Raw genomic sequence first — 24,436 nt, forward strand, 5'->3', positions numbered from 1 at the left:
ATTTTCTTTTTAGCCTCGGGTTCCTCTCATAATTCCCTTGCTCTATCCTCTCTTCAACCTGCATGTGTGATGTAGATTATGCCAAGCACAGTGTTATTTTCAAGAAGTGTGATACTTTCTTCCAGACGTTTGAGCGGAGATCAAGACAAATCAACGCTGAAGAAGATGAAGTTCAAAGAGTTATAAAGCCCCATGAGATTTGGTGTTGCTATGGAGATGAGTTATTCTGTGTGTGTGTGTGTGTGTGTTCATGTGCATCACCTGGTGTTTTTTATCTGGATGAGTGGGTGGGTGGGGTGGACTAAATCTGTCACTGTGGTCACAGCTTAACTGGAACTATGTGCTCATGTTGATCAACTGGAAGGTGTTTAAGAGAAGTCAAGGTTATCAAGTCAAGGTTTATATGTAATTTTACAACACAGGATTGTATATATATATATACATATCACATGTCAGGAGAGGATACAAATAGTAGCGTGCACACACACACACACACACACACACACACACACACACACACACACACACACACACATACTCCACATATTACTAATATTTCATAAAAATAAAGCAGTGCCACATAGACATATTTACACAGTCATCACTCAGAAATAAAGCAGTGCCACATAGACATATTTACACAGTCATCACTCAGAGATTTTATCTAAAAACATCATTTTTCAGAGGTGAAAAGTGGAATGTGTGCGCAAACACCGAGACATGCCCATCTTCTGATATTAACTCCTGCTTGCATGAATATTGTTCACGCGTCACATGAGCCAACAAGCGACTGCACGTGCAGAGCGCACGGTATTGCCATCGAGAGAGGAGGCGCAGGATAGTGCGCATGATCGAGAATAAACACAGAGCACTTGGCAACCTGGAGTCCTCGTTTCCACAGCTTTTCACTTTGGATTACAGTAGTAGGGTAATTACTGGAGAAATTAAAAAAAAAGCACAGACACTAATCTAATGGGACATTTCTAATGAGTTTAATTAAAAGTAGCTCTTGCAACTGACTGACACTGACAGAAAGTGTTGTTTGGATGTTTCAGCACTGGACAGCTCTCCCCCACGTGTCTCTTGCTTCCGAACGCGTGTGAAAATCCGTCACATCTGTTGGGGTGGGGGGCTCGATCAGAGAGCATGGCGGACTCTCCACAGCATCCTCCCCACAGCTGCTGCTAACGCCGAGGCTCGAGAGATGAGCATACCGGAGTTCCTACTGGAAGTGTCCATTGTGGTGATAGCTGTTGTGTCGCTTCTGACAAACTTGTCGGTGCTGCTATGTTTCACCCAGAGCGCAGACTTAAGATCCCATGTGCCGGGCATCTTCATCCTAAACCTCTCCTTCTCCAACGTCCTCCTCACTGTCGTCAACATGCCCGCCACTTTTTTCGGTGTGGCCAAAAGCGCAAATCCCTTCGGGGATTTGTTTTGTCAAGTTGTCAGTTTCTCTGAGACTTTTCTCACCACTAATGCGATGCTGAGCATGGCCGCGCTGAGCATGGACAGGTGGATAGCGGTGGTGTTTCCTCTAAGTTACTCCAGCAAGATGCGCTACAGGGACGCTCTTGTGATCGTGGCGTACTCCTGGCTGCAATCTCTCACCTTCTCTCTGACCCAGCTTCTGATGGACTGGGGAGGTTACAGCCACACGTACGCCTCATGTACCGTTCACCTGGACAACTGGTCGCAGCTCGCCGCCTATGCGACCTTTACGGTGCTTTTCCACTGCAGCAGCTTTGCGCTATGCCTCATTGTCCTGTGCTTTGCCTACCTGAAAGTTTTGAGAGTGGCCAGGTCTCACTGCAAGAGGATAGATGTCATTACAGTGCAGACTCTGCTTCTGCTGGTTGATATTCACCCCAGGTAAAATATACAGGAGATAAATCGTTGATCATTTCTTGCAAACCTCAGCAGATGTTTCCAGATGTTTCCACCAGAAGTTTGTGTTGTTTCAGTGGAGCAAAGTCTTAACTTATTTTGTGATGCATATAATTTGGATTGTTAATATAGTAGCTGTCCTGTCAACCATGGATTAATGTCTCTGTGTCTGTCTGTCAGTGTGAAGGAAAGATGTCTGGCTGAACAGAAGAAGAGGAAGCAGCGCGCCACGAAAAAAATTTGCATCTTCATCGGCTCCTTCATTCTCTGCTTTTCACCCTATGTTATAACAAGGTAACACTGCTCTGGGGCTTACTGCCTCACAAGCTTTTTATGGTTAACTTACCATAAGACTGTCTTAGATGCTTGTACCATAATGGCCCCAAACTGTGTAACATTTCCTGTGTGTCTGATGTGTGATATAATACTGGGTTTATATTGATTAGGTCCTTTTTTGTACATCTGGCACATCTAAAGCACAGAGACTAGACACAATATCCTGACCACATCACTATATAATTTACATTTTGTCTCACAAAAAGTAATCAGCTAATGGATTCAATTCAAATATATTATAGGACAGCCAATAAAGATTATTAATATACAGTCAGTTACATCATTAAGTTTCTACTCTTGTGTTTTCTTCCATGATCCTATCACAGAATTATGGTTTAGTATCTCATAAGACAACAGGTCTAACTCATAATTATGAGATACTAAAGTATGTATTGTTGATTGGTCCATGACAGATGAGTGAGTTGGCTTCTTCTGCTTCTATGCCTCTTGCAGGTTGGTGGAGTTGTTGCCCTCTGTGCACATCCCCCGGTACTGGGGTATTGCTGCTAAATGTCTCTCCTATGCCAAGACCTCGAGCGACCCATTTGTCTACTGTCTGTTGCGACAGCAGTACAGGAAAGTCCTGGTTAGCATTATCAGCCGGGTTCTGAGAAAGGATCAATACTCGCTGTCCGTCCACAGCACCAGCAGCACGCTCGACACCACAGATGACAACTGTATTGCCAGAATAACCTGAGCATGATGTGCAAATATTTGGCTCAACGCCTGGATCCCTTCTCGTCAGGGGCAGCCGCGCTGATGGAAGTGTCTTAGTCAAGGACACTGTCTTTAACACATGGGGTGGACCACAGGAGTCTTTAAGATACAGTGTTGTCCACTGGGAGTTCTGTGAAGGACACCATGAGCACTCACTGAGACCACACCGGCCTCTGATGTGTGCCAAAGGTCTTTTCAGAGTCTACAGACTGCTGTTTCCACAGGGCTTGTCAGTTTGCCTGCTGAGGCATTGCCAAGGATACACCACATGAAGCGCACAACACTATGTTTATTATTATCATCAATGTAAATGTACGGTGAACTAAACTTTCTTTTGAAGTCATCTTCAAGTTTCAGCAAAAAGAAAAAAAAAGGAAAAATGGTCATTCTGGTGACTGTTTTGAAGCCAGTATTAAAGTTTATGTTAGTGAGTCACACGCTGAAGACAGAGAGTGTAAAAATAGGTGTGAGGATGTTTGAAGATGTTATATCACAGCAGAAACAGATCAGAGAATAAACTCCACTGCCACAGACACAATGAGTCCATCATACGAGTCAATCATTCCATTCACTGTCGGTCATGTTGTGGTTCCTGACTTTTTCTGATCTGATTTGTGGATTTATTCATTCAAGATTGAGATTTTTACTTCTTTTTTTAAAATCTAAAGAGACATTCAAACATTTCACAAGAAGAAGAAAGATAGACAAAAGTCTCAAGACAAGACAATTCCCAGCAATGACCCCCCCACCCCTATTCCTGTAATCATCTGGTGACGCCTCATATTTATCATGGGACCCTCTGTGGTGTTCTGACCCCTATGTTGGGTACAACTGCTACATACACATTATAAATTCCTGTGATGGTCTAATAATAGATACAAAAATAAAACAGTGGGGGACATGAAGGTTGCCGAGGTCTCACACACTAATAATGCAGAGATCTGTTCTTGCGATGTTAATACACTCAGCAGCCTTATTATGTTAAACAAAATAGGCATGAACTTCCCTCACTCACTCCCACCCCCACACAAGCCACGTTTCTTCCTCATACTCCTACACACACACACACACACACACACACACACACACACACAGTGAAATATGATGCGCTCGCTCGTAACGCACAGCAGTGAGCCATAGTCCTGGCGCGCAGCACTTTTTTGGGTCAGGGATGCTCCGCGCAGACAAAGGAAGGAGGTTTCCGTGTTGTGGGTGGTAATTATCCTTCAGACTAGAGGACAGAAAAGTTGCAGCTTCAAACACACACACACACACACACTGCCACATCACACACCGCCGTTGTCAAGCGGCTTACTGCACTCCGACATGCTTTTAGGACTTTCGGTGCTGTTTCTTTCCCTGACGAAAAGTTGTTGGTGCGCCCCGCAGCAGACATGTCATCCAGAAGACGAGCTAGGTAAGGTCAACTTCAAACAAATGGTTCATAGAAATGTGCGTAGTGTACGTAAATCGAAGGGACAGTGCACTTTGGCTGATGCGAGATGCGTAACAGAACTTTCAACAAGTAACATTGACGATTTAAGACTGAAAATGGATACTTCCGACGGTCCTAATTAAAAACAGCTGATAGAGCTGAAAAGCAGAGTTGTGACCGCACAACATTAAATATTGATAGAGTATATTCTCTGATTTAACTGCTGTACTTACAATTCTAGAGGCAATTTTGTTTCCTACACACTTTATAATCAAAGAAGCTGCGAGAGACTGTTTAATAAAGTCTGCAGTGAGCCCATAAAGTGTCCTTGTCGTGCATATTTGAGCTGGACTTTATGTTGTAGACACACTGTCACCTGCTGTTTTTTGTAACCACATCAGCCTTCTCATAAACAGCAATAAAGCAGTCTCTGCTTTAGCTTGTCTCTTGCTTTTGAAGATGTCGCCCCCTAGCGTTTCATTTGTGACACACTAATATTTCCATGCTCCCTCATGTTTGCTGTTTGCCTTTTGTTCTCTAACAGAAAGTTGCAGCAACACTGTGGCTGTGGCTGAAGAAAAACGTAGGTGGCTAATTATTTCCCTTTGTAAATATGCTCTACTGTGTATATATGTATATATAAATAAATATATATGATGGATTTTAAGGATCAAGTTTTCCAGTGATCAGAGCTGTGTAAAATCAAATGGAAAACGGACTATGTGCTGTTAGATGAGTTCTCATGCCATGACCTGACCTTCAAGGCTGGAAAACCAAATAACTGGAAGTGCCGCTGCAAGATGCAACAGGCCTCTTTTCCAGATAGCCGTTTTCTGAGAGAAAAGGGAGCTGGAGCATTCTAATCTGCAGGGGAGGATTTATGGAGCTTTACTTTAAGATTTTTAAATACCAGGTGCTCCACCAGCCAAGTGTAGTGTGTTATAGTGTTTCTTGACCTCCCTTAAAGACGTGTAAGATACAGCTCTTTCAGCATGAGCCATAAAACATTTATTTATGTTGAATCCAAAAATTGTCCTACATAAAGCAGCAAACTAACAATAACTAAAGAAGCTTTGTTTTGTTTACTAATCTATAAATTAAGTTACACATTCCTTTCCAAATGTTACCAGCTTTCTCTGCTGTTTCTTTCCCACAGCTACCTGTACAGAGCTGAACCTGGGCTACTGTAATGATATGGAATACTCTAGGTGGGTCATAGAGGTTGGTGCTAATGTGGGCACCAGATAAAAACTTAAACCATTTAAAGCGCTGTTATGCTTTTGATTCCGATTTTCTTTATAAGCTCTTTGCAGCTCGTTGTTAATGTTCATGTTTAACAACTAACCAAATGCTGCCACTCCAGAACCATATTCCCCAACATCCTTGGCCACCGGAGTCGTATGGAAGCAGAGTCAGGAGCAGAGTACCTCCTCCTGAGTGTCATCCATGGCCTGCTGAATGGGGAGTGCTCCCCTGAGATACGTCTTGTAGGCTGCTCGGTACTCGCCTCACCCTGCAAGGATGACAAGATGATCAAACCCTGCCGCAGCACATGCGAGGCACTGAGGAAGGACTGTATCCATTCCTTTGAGGCCATAGAAATGGCCTGGCCCTACTTTCTAGATTGTGACCGCTTCTTTGCCAGCGATCAAGAAGGCTGCTTTGACCCCCTGGTAGGGCTAAAAGGTATAGGTCAAACTGATGTATTGTATTGTTTGGACCAATGCATACCTAATGCTCTGTAAAACCAACAAAGCATCCTTCCCCCCACTCCCTATATCCCTCCTCCAGCCAGACAGGAGCTAGCAATGTCCAGCCTTTCTGCTGAAGAACCAGGCACCATCATCCAGTTCACCTACACCTCCAACGCCCAGATGTACAGTTTACTGAAGAGAACAGCAGCCAAGTGCTCACATATCTCTAATGTCTACAGCATCGGACGCAGCACAGAAGGCAGGGATCTGCTGGCTATTGAGTTCACAGACAACCCAGGACAGCATGAAGTATGTGAGTAAAGAAGAGCAACGTAAATGAAGTTGTATGATGTCAATCGTGTGGTATGTGTAGCCTTCTAATTACGTTTTTCTGGTTCACCGAGTTCTTGTTTCTTCCTCAACCCTATGGTTATCTAGAATTACTACTGCCCATCTTAAGACTTGTATTAACATATTTTTGGCAACTTAGCGGCAGTAGACACAAGCTGTAAACACACCATCAACTTAATATCACCATCTAATGTTGATATGGCGAATTACAATAGTTAGCAGTTGCTTCTGTTGTTGTTCCTTATGGAGACCAGGCAAATGGTTATCCAACATTATTATATTAGTTAGTCGCTACCTTTGGTGCTAGGCTAGTGTAGTGTACAGTGGCTTCCACAGCAAGGACTGCGCCTTCACACAACTGAGCTAAACACCACCTCATGTTTGCCACATTTGTAAAAAAGAGAATATGTAAATATTGTGGTTACTGCCCAAAAGTGATCAAAGACTCCATTAATGCAGTTTTTTGCTTCTGTCTATAAACTGCAGTGGAACCAGAGATCAAGCTGGTGGGCAACATGCACGGCAATGAGGTGCTGGGTCGCCAGTTGCTCATCTACCTGGTCCAGTACCTGTGTTCAGAGTACATTCTGGGGAACCAGCGAATTCAGGCGCTTATCAACACCACCCGCATCCATATTCTGGCCTCCATGAATCCAGATGGCTATGAGTTAGCCGCCTCAGAGGTAGAGGATCGCAATGATCCGGAGCTCAGCAACCAGGAAGTAAATATTGTTAACAGAAAAAAGACAAACCGCCATTATCCGTTCTCAATCCGCTGTCTGTTCAATCTATTCAACTTTGGAGGAGGTAAGAGGAGGCATGAGGTACTCTGAGGATCTGCTGAGGATGTTTGAGCATTGTTAATGCAGAGGTTTTTACATTGTTGTTTGTGGGTCTGCAATGGGACACCATGGAGCAACATTATGACAATACCGTAAATGCATGTTTTGTGACCATAGAGGCTCTAACTTTTGAAATTACAGTATGTAGAATGCATTTTGTTTTTTCTAAAGGATTGTGGTTTTAGGATAGGCAGTGATTTACACAAGAAGACAAGCAGGAATAAATCAGCGATTTTGGAAGCTGATTGTAAATTTAACTACTCTTATGTCTCAATCCTGGTTCGGTTGCTAAGATGGATGTAAGTAATTTGAGTACTCAAGCCTTCCACCTTCTACCTGTCACCATTTTTTCTACTAAATAGATAATTCAACACTAATCATCACTTCACTTGCATGTTTAGCATATGCAGACTTTAACATCAGCATGTCTTGAACCTTTTAATTGTCAGTGTAAGAATACTGACACTGCTTTGGTCAAAATATTGCGTATTTATCCACTAATGTCTCAGCCCGTGTCATGTGCCTCTAACATGCACTGCAAGCATATATGCTGGACACTGATCATGTGTATGTCATGCAGGTCATTATTATCCATGTATGTAATGTGCCATCTAAAATGCAGTGTGTAATACCATACACAGCTATGCTCACCAAAAGAGACATTTTTATATGCATGGCTCTGATCCTAGTGATTGACTATACAGTATATATACATAGTTGAAACTTTAATCAAAATGTGCAGTATATTGTACCTTTTTATTATAATCATCACATCATGTTGGCCAAACTACTTTGAATTATTTCTCATATGTATATTGCATGTATTTTTTCAAGTATACCCACTGTGTCAAAGAGTAAATTGAAACTGCAAACCGCTCCCATCTTTGCACTGTATATGGCAGCATATACATATATTTATAATATGCAAGTATTTGCATAATGCAATCTTCAATTTTTTGTTTGTTTGGATGGATAGATTAAATGCATTTTTTTTGCTCATCTCTAAGAATAATGGCTTCCTCTTGTTATACCATTTGCTTTACTCATCACGGATATATGGTCTTGTCTACATGTTAACAACAGAATTAACATAGTAGTCTAACATGTTCCTTCTTGTACTTATGACTAATATTCATAAATAATTCCTCCCATAATAATCAGTTTCACATAATCAATCATTTTTCACATAATCACTGCTCCTACTAATGTCCACACATTATAATTGTATCATCATTGTCATCAATCTAAATAATGTCACACTTTTTAAAACTCCTAGCTGTTTGAACCTAAATGTTTCAGGGTCACTTGTTAAATGGGTGGACCAATGGACGGACTAATGCCCAGAATATTGACCTCAACCGAAATTTTCCGGACCTGACCTCTGTTTTTTACCGGAACCGCCGCAGCAGGCACTACCGCATTGATCACATCCCAATCCCAGATGCCTACTGGTTTGGCAAGGTAAAGGGTTATTTTTTATTGCTCACATTTGTGGAGATTTGCCTTTATTAGAGCCAATATTTGAGTCCCAATCCCAAAGTGATCCAATTCTACCTTTGGGCTGTAGGTGGCACCAGAGACCTATGCAGTGATGAAGTGGATCAGATCACTGCCCTTCGTTCAGTCTGCCAGCCTCCACGGTGGGGAGCTGGTGATCTCCTATCCCTTCGACTACTCTAGAGATGTGCACGAAGAGAGGATGTTCTCACCCACTCCCGATGAGCAGGTAGGAAGGGAGACAGCTGGATTGCCATATTCCCTCCGTCGCCATACACTTACCATAATAATTTGTCCACACTCAGGCCTTTAAGCAGCTGGCACGTACCTATGCAGATGCCCATGAAACAATGTCAAACAATGACACAGACAGGTGTGGAGCCTCCTTTTACCGAACTAGGGGCATCATCAATGGCGCAATGTGGTACAGTTTTGCTGGTGGTAAGAACACTTCTCAAACTACTGAGAGAACATTTCTTTTTGCCCTTCAGATTGCTTCTGAGGGTTATTATGTATGTTTCTGTTGCAGGTATGTCAGACTTCAACTACTTGCACACTAATTGTCTGGAAATCACTGTGGAGCTTGGCTGTGACAAATTCCCCTCAGAGGCTGAGCTTTACCCAGAATGGAAGAGGAATAAGGAAGCTCTGCTCAGTTTCATGGAGTCTGTAAGTGTTAGAAAGTCTTCCTAACCTGAGAAAGAAATTACCACTGTGTTTAAATTTTACAGTGCATTATTTATTTCAACTGATAATGGAAGGATGAATAATTGACAAGTGTGAAATAATTGAACTTCATTACCTAGAAGGGCACTCAAAGATTCTCCATCAACACCAGTCTTCTCTGTATGTTTTACAATTTACCTATCTTGTAATGTTAACAAAGGTGTTTCATGATATACACCCATACTACAATTTCAAATCAGGCCAGTAGTTTTCCATAATCCAAATGGCCTCTAAAACATAACCTCTTTGGCAGAGATAAGATAAAGATAAAAAAAATGTGTCCATAAGCATGTGAACTATGCAGACACGTATCGTTTGTAGCTGCCTGGTGCCAATAATACCGGGCGACCAAGGAAATAATATGCCGTTCTTTTGTGTTCCCTGTCCCTGAACAGGTACATCGAGGGATAAAGGGAGTCGTTAAAGATACTGATGGAAATGGGATAAAAGGAGCAAGTGTCTCTGTCAGGGGGATTAGGAAAGATATCACCACAGGTAAACACAAATACTACATATTTTTCAGTTGGTATAAATTTGATTCTGCTGCTGTATATTTTAGCCTTCAGGAAGTTTGTCTAATTTTGTGCCCGTGAGGCATATTTTACAACATTTAGTTCTAAAGCACCACTGTGGCCAGGTTCAGCCATGCAAGGCTGAGCAAGGAGTGGCTGTAGACCTTTTGTTTCTCACACTTGTTCCCCAATACTGTGGAGCTCAGATGTGTATTATCCTGTTCTACTTTCCACTCTCTTCCCCGTCCTCCAGCTGAAGATGGAGACTACTGGCGGCTGCTAAACCCTGGTACTCACATCCTGACAGCCACAGCCAAGGGTTTCTCCAGGGTCAGTAAGAGGGTTCATTTGCCTCACAACATGAACAAGGCTGGACGTGTCGACTTTATCTTGGAGAAGGTTGGATCTTTGTCTTCATTATCCTGTTTAACCAATGCTCAAATGTCCTTTAATCTTACTTACTATTTTGTTTGTGAGGGACCATGTACAAGAAAAATTACAATCTAATACAAGAATAAGAGATGTGTTATGCCAGACTCAGCTACTGCATTTAAAAATATATATATTATTATTTTCTGTCATGTAGATTAACACTGAAAGCACCACAACTATAAAACAACATACAGTATTTGGAATTATGTAATAAACAATAGAAGATAGATAGATAGATAGATAGATAGATAGATAGATAGATAGATAGATAGATAGATAGATAGATAGATAGATAGATAGATAGATAGATAGATAGATCATTGTCATGATAAAAACAAAACAAAATCAATGATGGTTCCCTAAGCATGAAACCAGATAGGATGGCATGTCTGTGCAGAATACTATGGTAGTCATGCTGCTTTACTATGCCTTGATAATTGTTCAAATTGTCATCAGCAAAGCATTTCCACACCATCACACCTAGCTCGTCCCACTTTCAAATTCAAATTCTCACTTTTGACAAGGTACACGTTAGTTGAAAAATCATTCAGGTGACTATCACGTGAAGCTGATTGAGAGAAAACCATGAGTATGCAATGCTGTTATTAATGGAAAGGGTGGATAGTTTAAATAATTTATAATATAAAACATTTTGCTTTTTTACACTTTGTTTTCTTTCCTAAATAATTCCGTGAACCACTGAATGACAAAGATGAGTCCAAACCTTTGAGTTGTACTGTATAAATAATCATTCCAACCTAGTTCTGCTCCCCCTGCCAGCAGTTACAGCAAGGGCTTCCTCCATTCCTTAATAGCCTTAGCCTTTTCAAGATGGTCATTCATTGTCTCTTCTCTTCATCTTCACTCTTTCCCTTGTCCTGCATCCAGGTTCCCGTGGAGCCAGATATTGACGACCACCTTTTCCCCACAGTCGACACATGGGATCGATTCGACCCCTACAATCAGTTTGAGCGCTACAGCGAGCCAGTTGTAGATGAGGCAGGGATAGAGCGGCAGGAGAAACCATGGTGGTGGAACTACTTCTCCCAATCTGGCATCTCACCTCCACACTGGCTGTTGCGAAATGTCTAGACGCATTACATGACAATAAAGATCCCAACATACCACTGGTAGACTGGTGATGGATGCTCCTACATCCAGTCCCACCAAGTGCTGTCAGAGGCAACTACGTGGCAGGAGCTGTGACCCTGAAATCAGCTGTACCTAAATAGATTTCATTGCTTCCTGGAAGGATGTGAATAGGCTTTTTCCTACAAATTTAATTATGGCCTATAAGTGGCGTTTCGACCAATATTGCTTTGCAGCTGCACTTGTTTTAAGTAAAAAAAAAAAACTAGTGCAAGGTAAATGGGTTATGGATGCCCCGATGGTCCAATTTTTAAAGATTTTTTACAATCAAAAATAATAATATGCACTTATTTGAATATTGTGATTACAGATTATAATTTCATGTGATGGCAGCTGCATAAAATGTCATTGTGCACATTTTAAAAAATTGAGTTGGGTACAAAATTTTATGCAGATTTTTTATTTTTTTATTTTTACATTCCGCAGGTGATATCTCTGTGTGTTTCAGCCACATTTTATACGTTATACAAAGCTTCAGTGCTTCAGTCAAAATGTTTTGGACCTGCAACAGCTCATTCTAGCTCATTCAGCTCAGCTCATTTAGCAGTGTGTCAATTGTGAACAGTAGAAATACTTGCTTTGTTTTCACAAATATGAAAAAAAAATTAAACATGTGTGGCATATCTCCTTCCATTTAGAAATGAAGTAATATATTATTAGTTTTAAATACGCCTAGCTTTCAGCTCTAACCCTATTATATTGTAACCTTTGATCACCAGAGGGCGCCAGAGATTTATGTAATGACTGTATGCCAAATTCATTAAAGTCAGTAATGTGTATAGTCAGTCTAATTAGTGATAGAAGGTAAAGGAAGTTTTAATTGATTAATGAATTAAGCTCTTACTTCACATTTTTTTAGACATTGGTTTAAAGGATTGATTTTACAATCGCAAAACCTTAGTGTCAAGTGAAAGTCATATGTTTTCTGTCTTGGTGAGACTGTTGCTGCTAATCTCGTTTTTATTCGTACATGCTCTAAGTTATCTTGCGGAAGAACACCTTTTTTAAACATTACATATAGGGCTACTGCCCAGGTGCGCGCTTGTATCCTTGCGCGCTCATAGTGTCACAGGTGCGTTTGTTTTGTTGTGATTACAGTTCCTAAAGGTTCATTATGAAATTGTTTTGCTGAAAGACAAACAAAAAGTTGAAATCAAGTCAATATGTTAGTAGCTAGTCTACACACCGGACATTCTTACGGGACAAGATGGACTGACAATAGAGGAAGTTATTGCGTTTATAATTTTTGTGTGAGAAAACCTCCAACGCTCCATGCTAGTCCTCTGCATCACAGATACAGCTGCAGCATACGTCACCTTACAGCAGTCAACGCCAAGGTAGGCTACTTAATATTACTGAATTAAGAGCAGTGGCTTCTTCTCTCTCTTACCAGCTACCTTTCACATCAGTCCCTGAATATTCTGCGTGGCTAGCATGTAAACAAACAGGACTCAGGGCCTCCTGTAGACCACAGAGGCACCTGAGGAAAAAGCAACGTCACCCCTGGACCTTTGCAAGTCCAGTACACTGTACACCGAGTGACCAATTCAACTAAGTCATTTTTGTGAAATTTTATGGTAAGCATCTTACAAACATATTTGTGAATATATATATAATAATTGGTATTTGTAACATATTGTAACATTGTACAGTATACATTGTAACACACACACCACAACACACAAACACATATATATATATATATATATATATATATATATGTATGTATGTATGTATGTATGTATGTATGTATGTATATATAATATATTATATATAATATATATGTATATGGTATTTTATGTTATATATGTATATATATATATGTATATATGTATATGTATGTTCTAGTTAACTTATTTCTCACAAAAAAAAACTCAGGTGTATCTAATAATGTTAACGAGGCCTCAGTTCCATTTAGGCGCACCACTAAGTCAGCATGCAGAATACCTGGACTGTGTAACTCACACAGCTAAATGGTTTGCAGCCATTAGTAGTGTTATTAGTTACGCCTGTGTGTGCTGTGAGGAAAGGCCTAGGGTTGATTTTTATGACAGTAAACCTCGCAGCAGGATGGCGTGTTCTCACAGAAACCATGCGCCACAAAAACAGTAGCCTTGTTGTTAGTAGTGTTGTATAACCGTTAAAAAATTGTGCCTTAAGTTTAGGGGCATATAAGGTAAATGAAAGAGTGATATTTACACTTAAGCTTACATAAGATCAAGCAAAAACAGGTGACAATGATTTAAAAACATAAGTGCTCTCTATAAAAACAACAGTGGACCATGGTTGAAATTCCATTTACTTCCATTCTGTTATGGCGGTGATGAATTTTCAGACTAATGTTCCCAAACCTGGCCAGATATAATCAAAATTGTTTGTATGTTTGGACACTGTTGGAGTAGTAATAATTTAGGAGACTGTCAAATTTTCAAATACCATTATTTTAAACTTGGATGGATCAACCAATCACCAACTTCCTGAGGCTGATACATTTTAAAATCAAATTTAAGATCAAGGCTTATGCATACAAAATAAGGAACTTTGCATGATCATATGTATCACGAAATAACATGATAATCACGGACATAAAATTAATCCATGTATCCATCCATCTATAATCTGTAGTGTCTGTTTATTTAGGTCTCTCTAGCATAATCTGTCTGTACCACCTGCATCCTCCAGCTTACCCAATTGTCACAGCTGGAGCAGAGGATGCACAGCAGTCTATCAATAATGTCTGCTGGGGGCTGGATTGCGTGCGACCTCTCCTAACCTCACAGTCCATCTGCTATCTGTTTCTAAAGCATTGTGACCTGTGCCTGGACTAATGTATGGAAGTGTACTAAGCCAGAGCACGATTCATATCCATAATCTATCTCATAATTAGCTGCACTACATGGAGTCTGCATAGTGTAGTCTATATTATGCAATTCATGCAGTTAACAAGAAAGCTAAAGTAGTTATTGACCCCTGTAGACTGGGCATATATGCCCCATAGCAGCTTTTATGATGATGATGAGTTTAATGTAAGTCTGCAGTAGGTGGAGAAACGTCCTCATTATGTGACCATGTCAGTCAACTAAATTTAATCCACCAATGCACCAACTGTTAGATATTTCATTAGTGTTAATAGAAGTGTCATGTTGGAAGCCCTAATGTTCCTAATACAGCCCATAAAGCTTGATGTAAACCATAGATGTGGGTTAACTATTTCATAAACCATGGTAATGATGATGTCCCTCTGAAAGCCTGCATTAAGTTTGGCTCTGCTGCAGTAGCGTAAGTGCCTCTGTGTTGAAAAGGCTGTTTAAGCCTCGAAAGCTAGAAGCATTTACAGTGGCAATACTATACATCTTCTGATATCACTTGATTCAAAACTTCACTTTAAACATTTTTACATGTAGGAATTGAAAGTCTGGATACACACATGGTGTTATGGATATGTGTTACTACCTGTTCACCTTTTATTAAAAACCTTCAGAGCAAGGTGACACCATGATTATCAGCAAACACCTTATTCTTTAACACTAATCACTCACACTGGAATCATTCTAAGGTAACAGAACATAACAGTTCTTATTTCCGGGTGATTATACACTAATACAAACATAGTTATGCATGTTATTGTCTCTTTCTGACATATTCTGTAAATAAAGCTCCTTAAATCCTACACATTGGACCCTTTTAAAGGGCCTGAAAACCAGCCATTTCTTCCAATGGATGATGTGACTCTGACATCAACACACAACCTTCTGCCCATGTTTTAACAGTTAATTCACTTGAGAGATGTCTATGTTTGTATGTCTTCTTTACTAAACTGAAGTGGGTGAAGCTAAGTTGATGTGGCAGATAAATGCGTCACATAATTCCTGTGTCAATCAGGATTAAATAATGACATTGAAATCAAAATCTGACCAAAGTTCGTGGGTGTTGCCAGGTCACTGTCAGAATTCTAATAAAGAAGATTAGCTGACTTTTTTAAGTGGTTATATCTACATAAATAATAATTAACAAGCCCAATCTACAGTAAGAATGGAGTGGTCTCTCTCTAGTCTCTCTTGCCATTGCAATAAGACGATCAATAAAATTCAAAGTTATATTATGTAGAAAATGGGATTTTTGCGATTTAGCACCTACAGTTAAACATAAAGCTACTTACTGTAAACTTGCAGTCTCAGAGTGCAACACCAATGTTGTAAATATGGACAGCTGTGCACTTGCATTTGTTACAATTATATTACTTTGATCAAACAACTATTTAAAAAACAACTGAGTTGACCACATTCATAACACAGAAAAATATCAAACAAGACATAGCAACCAGCTAATATTATGTAAGTCCAACAGCAAGAAGCCCAGCCCAGCATCTGAGCCTTTTATTTCACAAAGCTCTCACCAGCAACTGCAGCCTCTTGCTCCAGCCCTCTTCAGGTCTGTTTGCCTCTGCCATTATGTCCATAGAGGCTGCTGAGCCTTCCCATGCACTTTGGGCCTGAAAACGTCCTCTTCTTGGGGGCACAAACACCTGAGGACTCAGTTTGGACAGTCCAGCTAATAAACTGAGCTAACGTTAGCGACAGCTTTAGTTTGCAGCAGTTTACTTTACTGTCTATCAGGACACTGTAAATCACAAAGTGTTGAGGCAGAGCAGTGAAAGTGAAATAGTTGGTGGTGTGTGACTTAGTGCCATAAGGCATTATGTACTTCCCATGGAGCACAAAGTGACATAGTGCAGAAACAGGCATACAGGGCAGACACTATTCACCTGATTACAGGTCAGTGTAGCGTCAATATCATTTAAAATGATTAGTTATTATATGGTCAAAAAGTTACAAAATGGGGGCTTTAACATAAAGACGGCTTGATATATTTTCTCCTAAAAGTTCAGCACCATTTCTGTTTCCAGGACATTTATATTGCCTCATCAATGAACCCTGTTGCTAATATCATAGTCAGAACAACATGAACAGTTATGATGCATTTGTATGCTTTCTTTATGAAAAGGCCATTTCTGAATCATGCTATAATTATCTTCTTTCCAAAGCAGTGTGTTCCCAGATGTCTCCTCCTTATGTTCCTGGAGTGAGTTTCCATCTGGCAGACTGAGCTCTCTCTCTCTCTTTCTCTCTCTCTGGCCTCGCCAAAGTAGTCACTTTCGATCTGACTGCATCAGTTTCTCTAACATAACGCGTTTTAACACTCTGCGCATATAATGCAAATGCCAAACCACTTTGCTCTGAACCTCCTCCATCTCTCTCTCTCTCTGTTCCTCTCTGTGTTAGTTCGTCTTTCATTCCTGCAGCTAACTAGCTGCTATGCCCTAGGAGTAGAGGCCTGTTCAATGTGGCAGAGATGATTTGTTTGCTTTGCAATTATTTTCCGTCAGTGGAGACAAATGGATTCATACTGCATAGAAAAACCCACACAGACAGGGCCGGAGCGATGAACGCACTGGAACAGACTGATATCTAAGATGTCTAAAGATAAAGATAGAGACAGGGAACATAGAGGATCTACGGTAAAGAATAGATAGCTTTTATTAAAGCTCTAAGCACAAAGAGCATCTCAGTGTTATACAGTTGTACTGCATATTGAAATCTATGGTGCTGTGGTAATTGCTGCATTTAAGAGCAAGTCAGTGTTTTGAAATGACAGCCTGTATCAATGCAGTGGTCCCCATATATCATTGGCTGTTTTTTTTTTCTTACCAAACAATGCAATGTTTCTGCTTCCCATTCAATACCTACTTTTTACTGTTTTGACAGAACCCTAATGCCCCCTTAATTTTTTATCAGCATAATGACGCACCATTTACATGGTGAATGAGTAGGTTTATTGTAGTTACACATCATCAGACGCTCATGTTTATGATTTGTGAGTGTCAATATCACTGGACCAATCGAGATGGTTGTATTGCAGAACTAGTTGTGTGAGGATTAAAAAATATTGTGCATTTACAGTTTAATATGATATCTATTACATTTAGGTTCAATTACTTTGAATGCAGACTTTGGCTGATGTAAGGAATCAAATTGTTTACCTTTTCAGGTACTTGTGTATTATTAAGTGCAAAATTGATTATATTGAACCTTCCAGGAAAATCTGAATTTGCCATAATTAAGAATTGGGCAAATTCCAATATGTCGTGATTACAGCATTAGATGATTCCAAGCACTTGTTTAAGGTCAGGGAAAGTTTGTAGTTGGGGTTAAACACTCAAGTTCAAAGCTGACTTAAAGCACAAGAGCAGACATGTTTACTTTTTAGTGGTGAGTTACCCAAAACCACAGTCTCTTCCTAACCTTAACAAGTGTTAAGTGTTATGTGTTTTAGTAGCCAAAACACATGCGAGGGGCAGGACGTCTATTCCTGTCATTGGTGTCAAAGGCATGTGTTGTGTATGCCCAGCATCCATCCTGACCACCACTGTATGACATAGTCCAGGTAGCAAGTAGGCTTCCTCCAGAATGTATCTGACTATTGGTTGTAAACAGACTGTATTCCTTCGGAGAAAGAGGTTAGTTTAAAATGGGCTGACAGAATATGTAGTTAGAGGAAAAAGTGGAGGTGAAGGGTCTCCCCATTTGCCCCCAAAGTGTGATGGACACAACTGGGCTGTAGACTTTTCTGTCTCTGTTGAACTTTCCGACTATCCACAGTAAAAGAGATTAACCTTTTCTTCCCAGCTTGCGTCTCCTTGATTTTTCTTTCTTCTGCCCTCTGTCTTCCTTTCCTCTTCATGACCCTGTCTCCCCTTTTTCAGTGTCTCTGTTGACTATCCCTTGTCCTGTCTTCCCCTCCTCCCCTTGCCTCCCCTCCCCCCTCCCCTTCCTCCCTTTTATACGAAGGGCAGGTTCAGAGGTCACCAATTACTCAGAGAGGGCTGAGAAAGCTGTATGGGCTCTGCCCTCGGGGCTGCCACGTTGCATTATCATCATGGAGATCGCAGGTACGTAGCAGCCACTGGCTGCCGGCACAACAACTACAACCACAACCTTAGCCCGAGCACCGGCTGTATAGACTCAGCTCGGTTCAAACCCTGCTCATGCCTGAGCGGCTGGCTGGCTCCGAGTCAGGCCCCCTCTCTGACTGACCTGCTGGGCAGAACTAATATGTATGTCTAGACTTCCTGGGAACTCCTCTACCTGAGAATACACAGCTGCACAGAATCTGTGCAGATTGTTCAGTTATTGTTTTACTGATTTATATTCTGTCCCACACATTGGCTTGAATGCCCTTTGTCACGCCTTGAATACATTTTTATAATTTTGAACAATTTAGTGAAGTCAGAAGACAAGACCTTCCTCTGAAACAGAAAGAGAAAAGTGCTGTAAAATATAGTGGATATGTGCATACTACCACACAGGCAATCTGTAAAAAATATGAAGGTGAAACCATGAGACAGTTAGCATAGCTTAGCATAAAAACTGTAAGGAGACCATTCATTGGCCTGGAGCAGTAAAAACTTGAGATCTTGTCATCACTGTAAGGTAAGCAGTGACTCCATTAAGGCGCTTCTCCTGGCCAACGAGTAGTCTGGCACATAATCATGAAACCACAAATTGCTGCTTTAACACAGTTTGTGAGCTAAAGTGAACTTAGTGAGCTTTATAGGTGTTTGTAGGTGGATTGTTTTTTTGTTTTTTTTAACCTTTGGACAGAGACAGGCTAGCCATTTCCCCCCTGTTGCCAGTAATTGTGCTAAGCTAACCACCTCAACTGTAGCTTCATATATAGAGGTCAGTTTTCAGAGTGGTATTGATCTTCTCATCTAACTCTCGGCAAGAAAGCAAATAAGCGTATTTCCCAAAATGTGTAACAATTAACCGTAATCTTTCCACTCACCCCTCCCTCTAATAAACATATTTTTGTCTTTTGTGGAGGACAGATCTTTATTTTAGTCATGAATTTATAATAAATATTGTGTTTGTTAAGGAACCTATTCAAATATTGAATGTTTGTATATAAGAGTGTATAAGGCCTTCAGTACATTATGATTTGAATGTCATTATTATATACTGCTCATTCCCATGCTCTATTATATCTCAAAAGTTCTTGCAACCATTTTTGAACTGCTACCGTTATACCAGATTTGGTATAAAGTGTAACTATTTATGACCACTCATAAAATTATCCAAAATTGAGACCCTTGTATGTAGAAGTGTTCATCACCAGACAAAAACACATTTATACTAGATGCCAAAATCTCCAGTTTTGCCCAAAACTGCATGAGATTAGCCTGAAGTTTTTTTTGTCAATGGAAGGCTTGTGGGTACCCATAGAAACCATTTTCATGGAGACATATTGAGGTTAGACATCAAGGGGCGACTTTGAAAATGGCCACACAAGTTTTTACCTCACTAAATTTAGTCTTATTTATTTCCCTCCAGGCTAGCATGACATACCAATGCCAAACGATGCCTTGAGTATTCTAGTTTCATATTATACTAGTATCTTCACACTATCTTTAGCCTGCCACCTCCTCTGAAAGATTGTAATGTTGGCCACAGACTCTGACATCTGTCCAGAGTGGAAGAGGTTAAAAAGATGTGATAGATGGTGAAGGTGTGCCCTTTTTCCTTTCTGCTCTGCTTCCAGGCTGTCCACATCAAGCCCTACAACAGCCAGGAAGCCTTTTTCACCACTTTGTTTATCCCGCCTGCCTTGGCCACCTGAGTGCTGCTTCTGCAAAGGAAAAAAAAACAAAACATTATGGAATGTAAGACATTAAATCAGACATTTGAAGAAAGTGAAGACCTGATTAATTTATCCTTTCCAAACATTACCATCACTGATTTTCAGGCTCAAAAGAGGCCCAGCCCAGCACTATTTGGCTGGGGCCAACAGAAGCTGTGCAGCCAGTTGGAGTTGAAATGGCTCCTGAATAGAGAATCCCAGAGTCTGATTTAGTGTGCTCAGCCAAACCCTCGGTAATTGCAAAAACAGCACTTGGTCCTCTAATAATGGGTGCGTGTCATCTCCAATCCTCAGTCCGCCTGTCTGTCCATGCCACAGAGGCAGCAATTACAGACTACAGACTCGGGCCTGCCACTGGACTTGCACACAGGGAGGGCAGAGAAACAGTAGACTGTGTGTGTGGGGTGGGGGCAGTAGGTTAAGGGGTACATGAGCAGCTGAATGAGGTGTGTGTGTGTGTGTGCGTGGACACAGGAAAGGGCAAATGCAGTCTTGCGGTTAAGCTCGATTTAAGAATTGAACAGATGTTCCTATTTAGCCCAGAAGCCACAACAGTACTGTGAATATGAGTTATGCCAAATTTTGAAACAGTTGAGGTTTTATTCTGTAACTGGCAACTCCTCAGTTTACAATAAATGTCTACACCGTAAAAACTAGTTCACTAATTGATCAGTAAGTGATTACTCAGCATTCACTTCAAGTAAATGTTTAGTTGCCATTGACTAAATCTACCAGTATTGCATAATATACTTCTTGGTGCTTTTTCCACTTCTGGCTTTTGGTGTATCCTGACATGACATTAAAGATAAGATTAGCAAGACCAAACCATTTATAGCAATGATGGTTTCAGGAAATCTTGTATCAATATGAACTAAAATGTCCAAGGCCATGGACACTTAATTTTCTCCTTGAAGTTGAAAACCTCCTTTTTTGTTAGGTGTTTTTTTAAACCATCTAAGTGTGATAACTAATACCTTGTGTGAGCAGCGCACAATTGGACTTCTCTTTGAGTCACTTCCTTACTAAACACTCATGACTACCCATCCACGACTCCTTGTCATCACAAGGATTTACTAAAACATCGACTGATCTTTCCTGTCACGCTGCTATTGTTTTATTTGATTTTCTTTGCAGAGGCATAACGAACTACTGTCATGGCAGACAATAGAACAGAGTCACGGTCTGACCCCAAAACTAATTTGCCAGCTTAAGCGCTTAACAAGTGACAGTTTCCCCAGTGCTGAGTTTGTTTACCCCCCGTTCTGCTTTCCTTTTATTTGTTGTTTTTTAAACAGAGCTTTAAATGAGTACAAGGAGAGAATTAAGGACCTTTGTCTTCTTTCACATCCTATTCATAAAGTTTGAGATTGAGTTTTTATTGTTTTGTTTTTTTCAGTCAGACAATTTGAAACCACTCAGTGTATGAGATAGAACAATCTAGATTCATTGTCACCATACCTGTGTAAGCCGTTCTTAAAATGGCAAGGTTGTTTTCAATGTAAATAGCTCATATGCCTTTCTCATAAACTTGAATTTCATTGCTCATGATTTGTTAAGGGGCAGTATCTGCTTTTGATTTGGTTGGAGTGTTGCTGCCATAGCATTGTCCCACAACAACCCGTGTCTGGTTGCTCAAGGGGTTAGGGGTCAGAGCGGGGTAGCCGTAAGCAGCAACAAAGTGTGTGAAATTGGACACAGCTATGCACCATTTGTGTGTGATTACATCGATTTCCTAGGGCAACGTCTGTCGGCACCTTCCCACAGACAGATAGCAAACAACATGGGAATCTATGATGCTGGTGAACTGGTTTTATGACTTTATATAGACACTGTCGCTGTTCATGGAGACAGTATTGCATATATAATATAAGCCTAGGCTTACAGAGATTAGTAGGGCTGTAAAACTTCACAAAATCCACCATCTGATATGTGTTTATGAAGTCACGATTCAGTGCGTTTCTCAGTACAGCAGGGAAAAGAATAGATTTCTTTATTCTGAAAAATATGAACACTTAACAGTGTCTCATTGGGTATTCGTGCCATTTGAAATAAATTTACTGAAGCATCTGGATTCGATGAGAAAATCATCTAAAAAACAAGAACAATATGTGTGTATTGGCCCATTATTTTATCAAACTATATGTATGTGCTCAGGAATGAACACACTGAGGCTCAAACATATGTTTTATTCTTAAATGCCACACTCACTGAGTCAGACTGAGTTACAATCAGTCAATCAATAATCTTTTTTTAATTTTTGCTAAATTCACCTCTAAACAGGGGATCTGAATGATACAGGAGTTTTACACAACTGTGCGAACTGTACTTTACAACTGAATGAGCTGGTGAATCTTACAAGGATGGTTTAGCCTACAGTCAGCAACTGATATGTTACAGAAGCTTTCTCTGTAGAGCTTTTACATTAGTGGTCCACACAACATCAGCCAAAATGTAAACACAGCTCCAACATTTTTGCCTTTATAAAGTTATATCTAATGTTTCAACCAACACATCTAGCAAACACAGAACAATACATCTGACAAATTGAGGTTGGATATTGAGCCCCTCTTTAACTTTGTTTTGGCTTTCACAAACTTGAGAAAACTGGCCACTCTTTAGTTCAATAGATGTTACACATTGGTCACTATTTAGTTGGAGTGCTGTTTGGTACTGGGCAGATAGCACATACATGTTTTTAGGGCTTTTTAGCTGAAAACAGTAGCATGTTACTATGTTGTTACCGTAAATGGACTTAACTTGAACAGAATCTGTGGGCCGTACAACCGAAACAACTAAAAGTGGCTAAAAAGATGTGTAGAGCTGCAGGTTTGGGTAATGTGTAATTCTTTGTCGATATTTGTGTCCCTACAAGTGATTAGGGCTGTAGCGATACACTAATCCCACGATACGATTTGATATGATTGCATCATTTTCTGAAAGATTTTAAAGAGACAGTGTGATTTTGGTGACATCTTGTGAGTGTTCCATTGACTTGGATTGAATTACCTGAACTGAAAACTGAAAGCATCAATTACACAATTTATGGCTCTGACTGGGCAGAGATCTCGCAGTTTGCAAATGCTGAACAAAATAAATCAGATTTTTGTCATATGACACCTCAAACAGTACTAGTTTTTGAATGAAAATATACATTTTCAATCCCTTTGCCTGACATATATATGCAAATTTTCAACCAAATATGTGAAGAACAATAAAATAATGCCCTTTCAATACAAAATGTATAAATAGTATTTATGAAGCTATTCTATCACTCTGCTCTGTGTGCTCCCTGCCCCCTGTTTTACACCACCAGGTGGTGTCTGCCGAACATCTATTTTTTAATTGGTCTTTTACACGGTGGCATCGAACAATAAGGAAGTGTTGGACAGAGACCGCACATCTCTGTTTATAGTGAAATCTCAGGAAAACAGTGCAAAAAACACATCTCTCCATCATAAACCGTTTCGGAGATATTCACAGATATGTAAAACTTTAGACTTTTTGGGCGGCCCAATCCGTCCCCAGTGGGTTCAACCCGAAGTGGTGGGAGCACTTCTGCTTTTAAGCATGAAGGTGCTAGATTTATGTTTGTTGCCATTCCCTTGAATCTCCTCACTCTGACTGGGTAAACAGGAAGAGGAAGACGTTGGCGTCTGTGTAAAGAGAGTATCTAGATGGGTAACTTGCTAGAAATGTTCTACAGCGAGACTAGCAAGGCTGGCTGACCTAATCGCTCTTCCTGCAAAGCCAGTGGGGGTAAATAGGCAGCGAGCAGAGTGCAAGGCGTAACACAGGATTTGAATGGGCCTTAATGTATCGATACTCGTGGCTGAAAAATCTATACTTTATATACTTTTCTATACTACGATTTTCTGGGGAAACAAAATATTGATATATATTGCAGGATCGATAACAATTGCTCAGCCTTACAAGTGATGAGCGGAAAGGGACAAATACGCTTAGGTTTACACCTGTAGCAGACAGTCTAGCATGTAACTGCTCTTAGGATGGTAGGTTAAAAAAACACAGCACATTAATGCAAATGTACACTGTGTGCCAATGTACATTTGCACAGAAATGCAAATGACACACAGTGTTCCAAATTTATTCTTGCTGTTTTTTTTCTCAGTGAAATGTCCTAAAGCCACATGAGCACTGAAA

General features: G+C 40.4%; 2 protein-coding genes and 1 long non-coding RNA gene across 6 annotated transcripts; all 3 read left to right on the plus strand.

Moving 5' to 3' along the window:
* Positions 1–944: 944 nt before the first annotated feature.
* Positions 945–3,468, plus strand: gpr78a (G protein-coupled receptor 78a). Its single transcript, XM_010747371.3, has 3 exons — positions 945–1,872; positions 2,068–2,181; positions 2,677–3,468. The coding sequence occupies exons 1-3, from the start codon at positions 1,205–1,207 to the stop codon at positions 2,918–2,920; spliced, it is 1,026 nt and encodes a 341-aa protein (XP_010745673.2). The 5' UTR covers positions 945–1,204; the 3' UTR covers positions 2,921–3,468.
* Positions 3,469–4,045: 577 nt separating this feature from the next.
* Positions 4,046–12,348, plus strand: cpz (carboxypeptidase Z). Of its 2 annotated transcripts, none has more exons than XM_027283692.1 (13): positions 4,046–4,357; positions 4,920–4,958; positions 5,532–5,583; positions 5,739–6,061; positions 6,167–6,382; positions 6,907–7,142; positions 8,562–8,723; positions 8,830–8,988; positions 9,065–9,200; positions 9,289–9,428; positions 9,881–9,980; positions 10,251–10,396; positions 11,318–12,348. In XM_027283692.1, exons 1-13 carry the CDS (start codon positions 4,267–4,269, stop codon positions 11,519–11,521), a joined length of 2,004 nt encoding a protein of 667 aa, XP_027139493.1. In that variant the 5' UTR covers positions 4,046–4,266; the 3' UTR covers positions 11,522–12,348. The 2 variants fall into 2 exon arrangements, with proteins under 2 accessions (XP_027139493.1, XP_027139494.1); XM_027283693.1 differs by having other exon boundaries at positions 6,907–7,103.
* A 208-nt stretch (positions 12,349–12,556) lies between these two features.
* Positions 12,557–21,582, plus strand: LOC113746727 (uncharacterized). 3 transcript variants are annotated; one of them, XR_003463079.1, is made up of 3 exons: positions 12,557–12,915; positions 18,432–18,527; positions 20,177–21,582. It is a non-coding gene; the product is annotated as an uncharacterized LOC113746727 (long non-coding RNA). The 3 variants fall into 3 exon arrangements; XR_003463078.1 differs by lacking the exon at positions 12,557–12,915 and adding an exon at positions 12,929–13,155 and having other exon boundaries at positions 18,427–18,527; XR_003463080.1 differs by lacking the exon at positions 12,557–12,915 and adding an exon at positions 12,929–13,155.
* Positions 21,583–24,436: the final 2,854 nt, after the last annotated feature.

This window comes from Larimichthys crocea, chromosome X (assembly GCF_000972845.2).
Source record: "Larimichthys crocea isolate SSNF chromosome X, L_crocea_2.0, whole genome shotgun sequence".
NCBI lineage: Eukaryota > Metazoa > Chordata > Actinopteri > Sciaenidae > Larimichthys > Larimichthys crocea.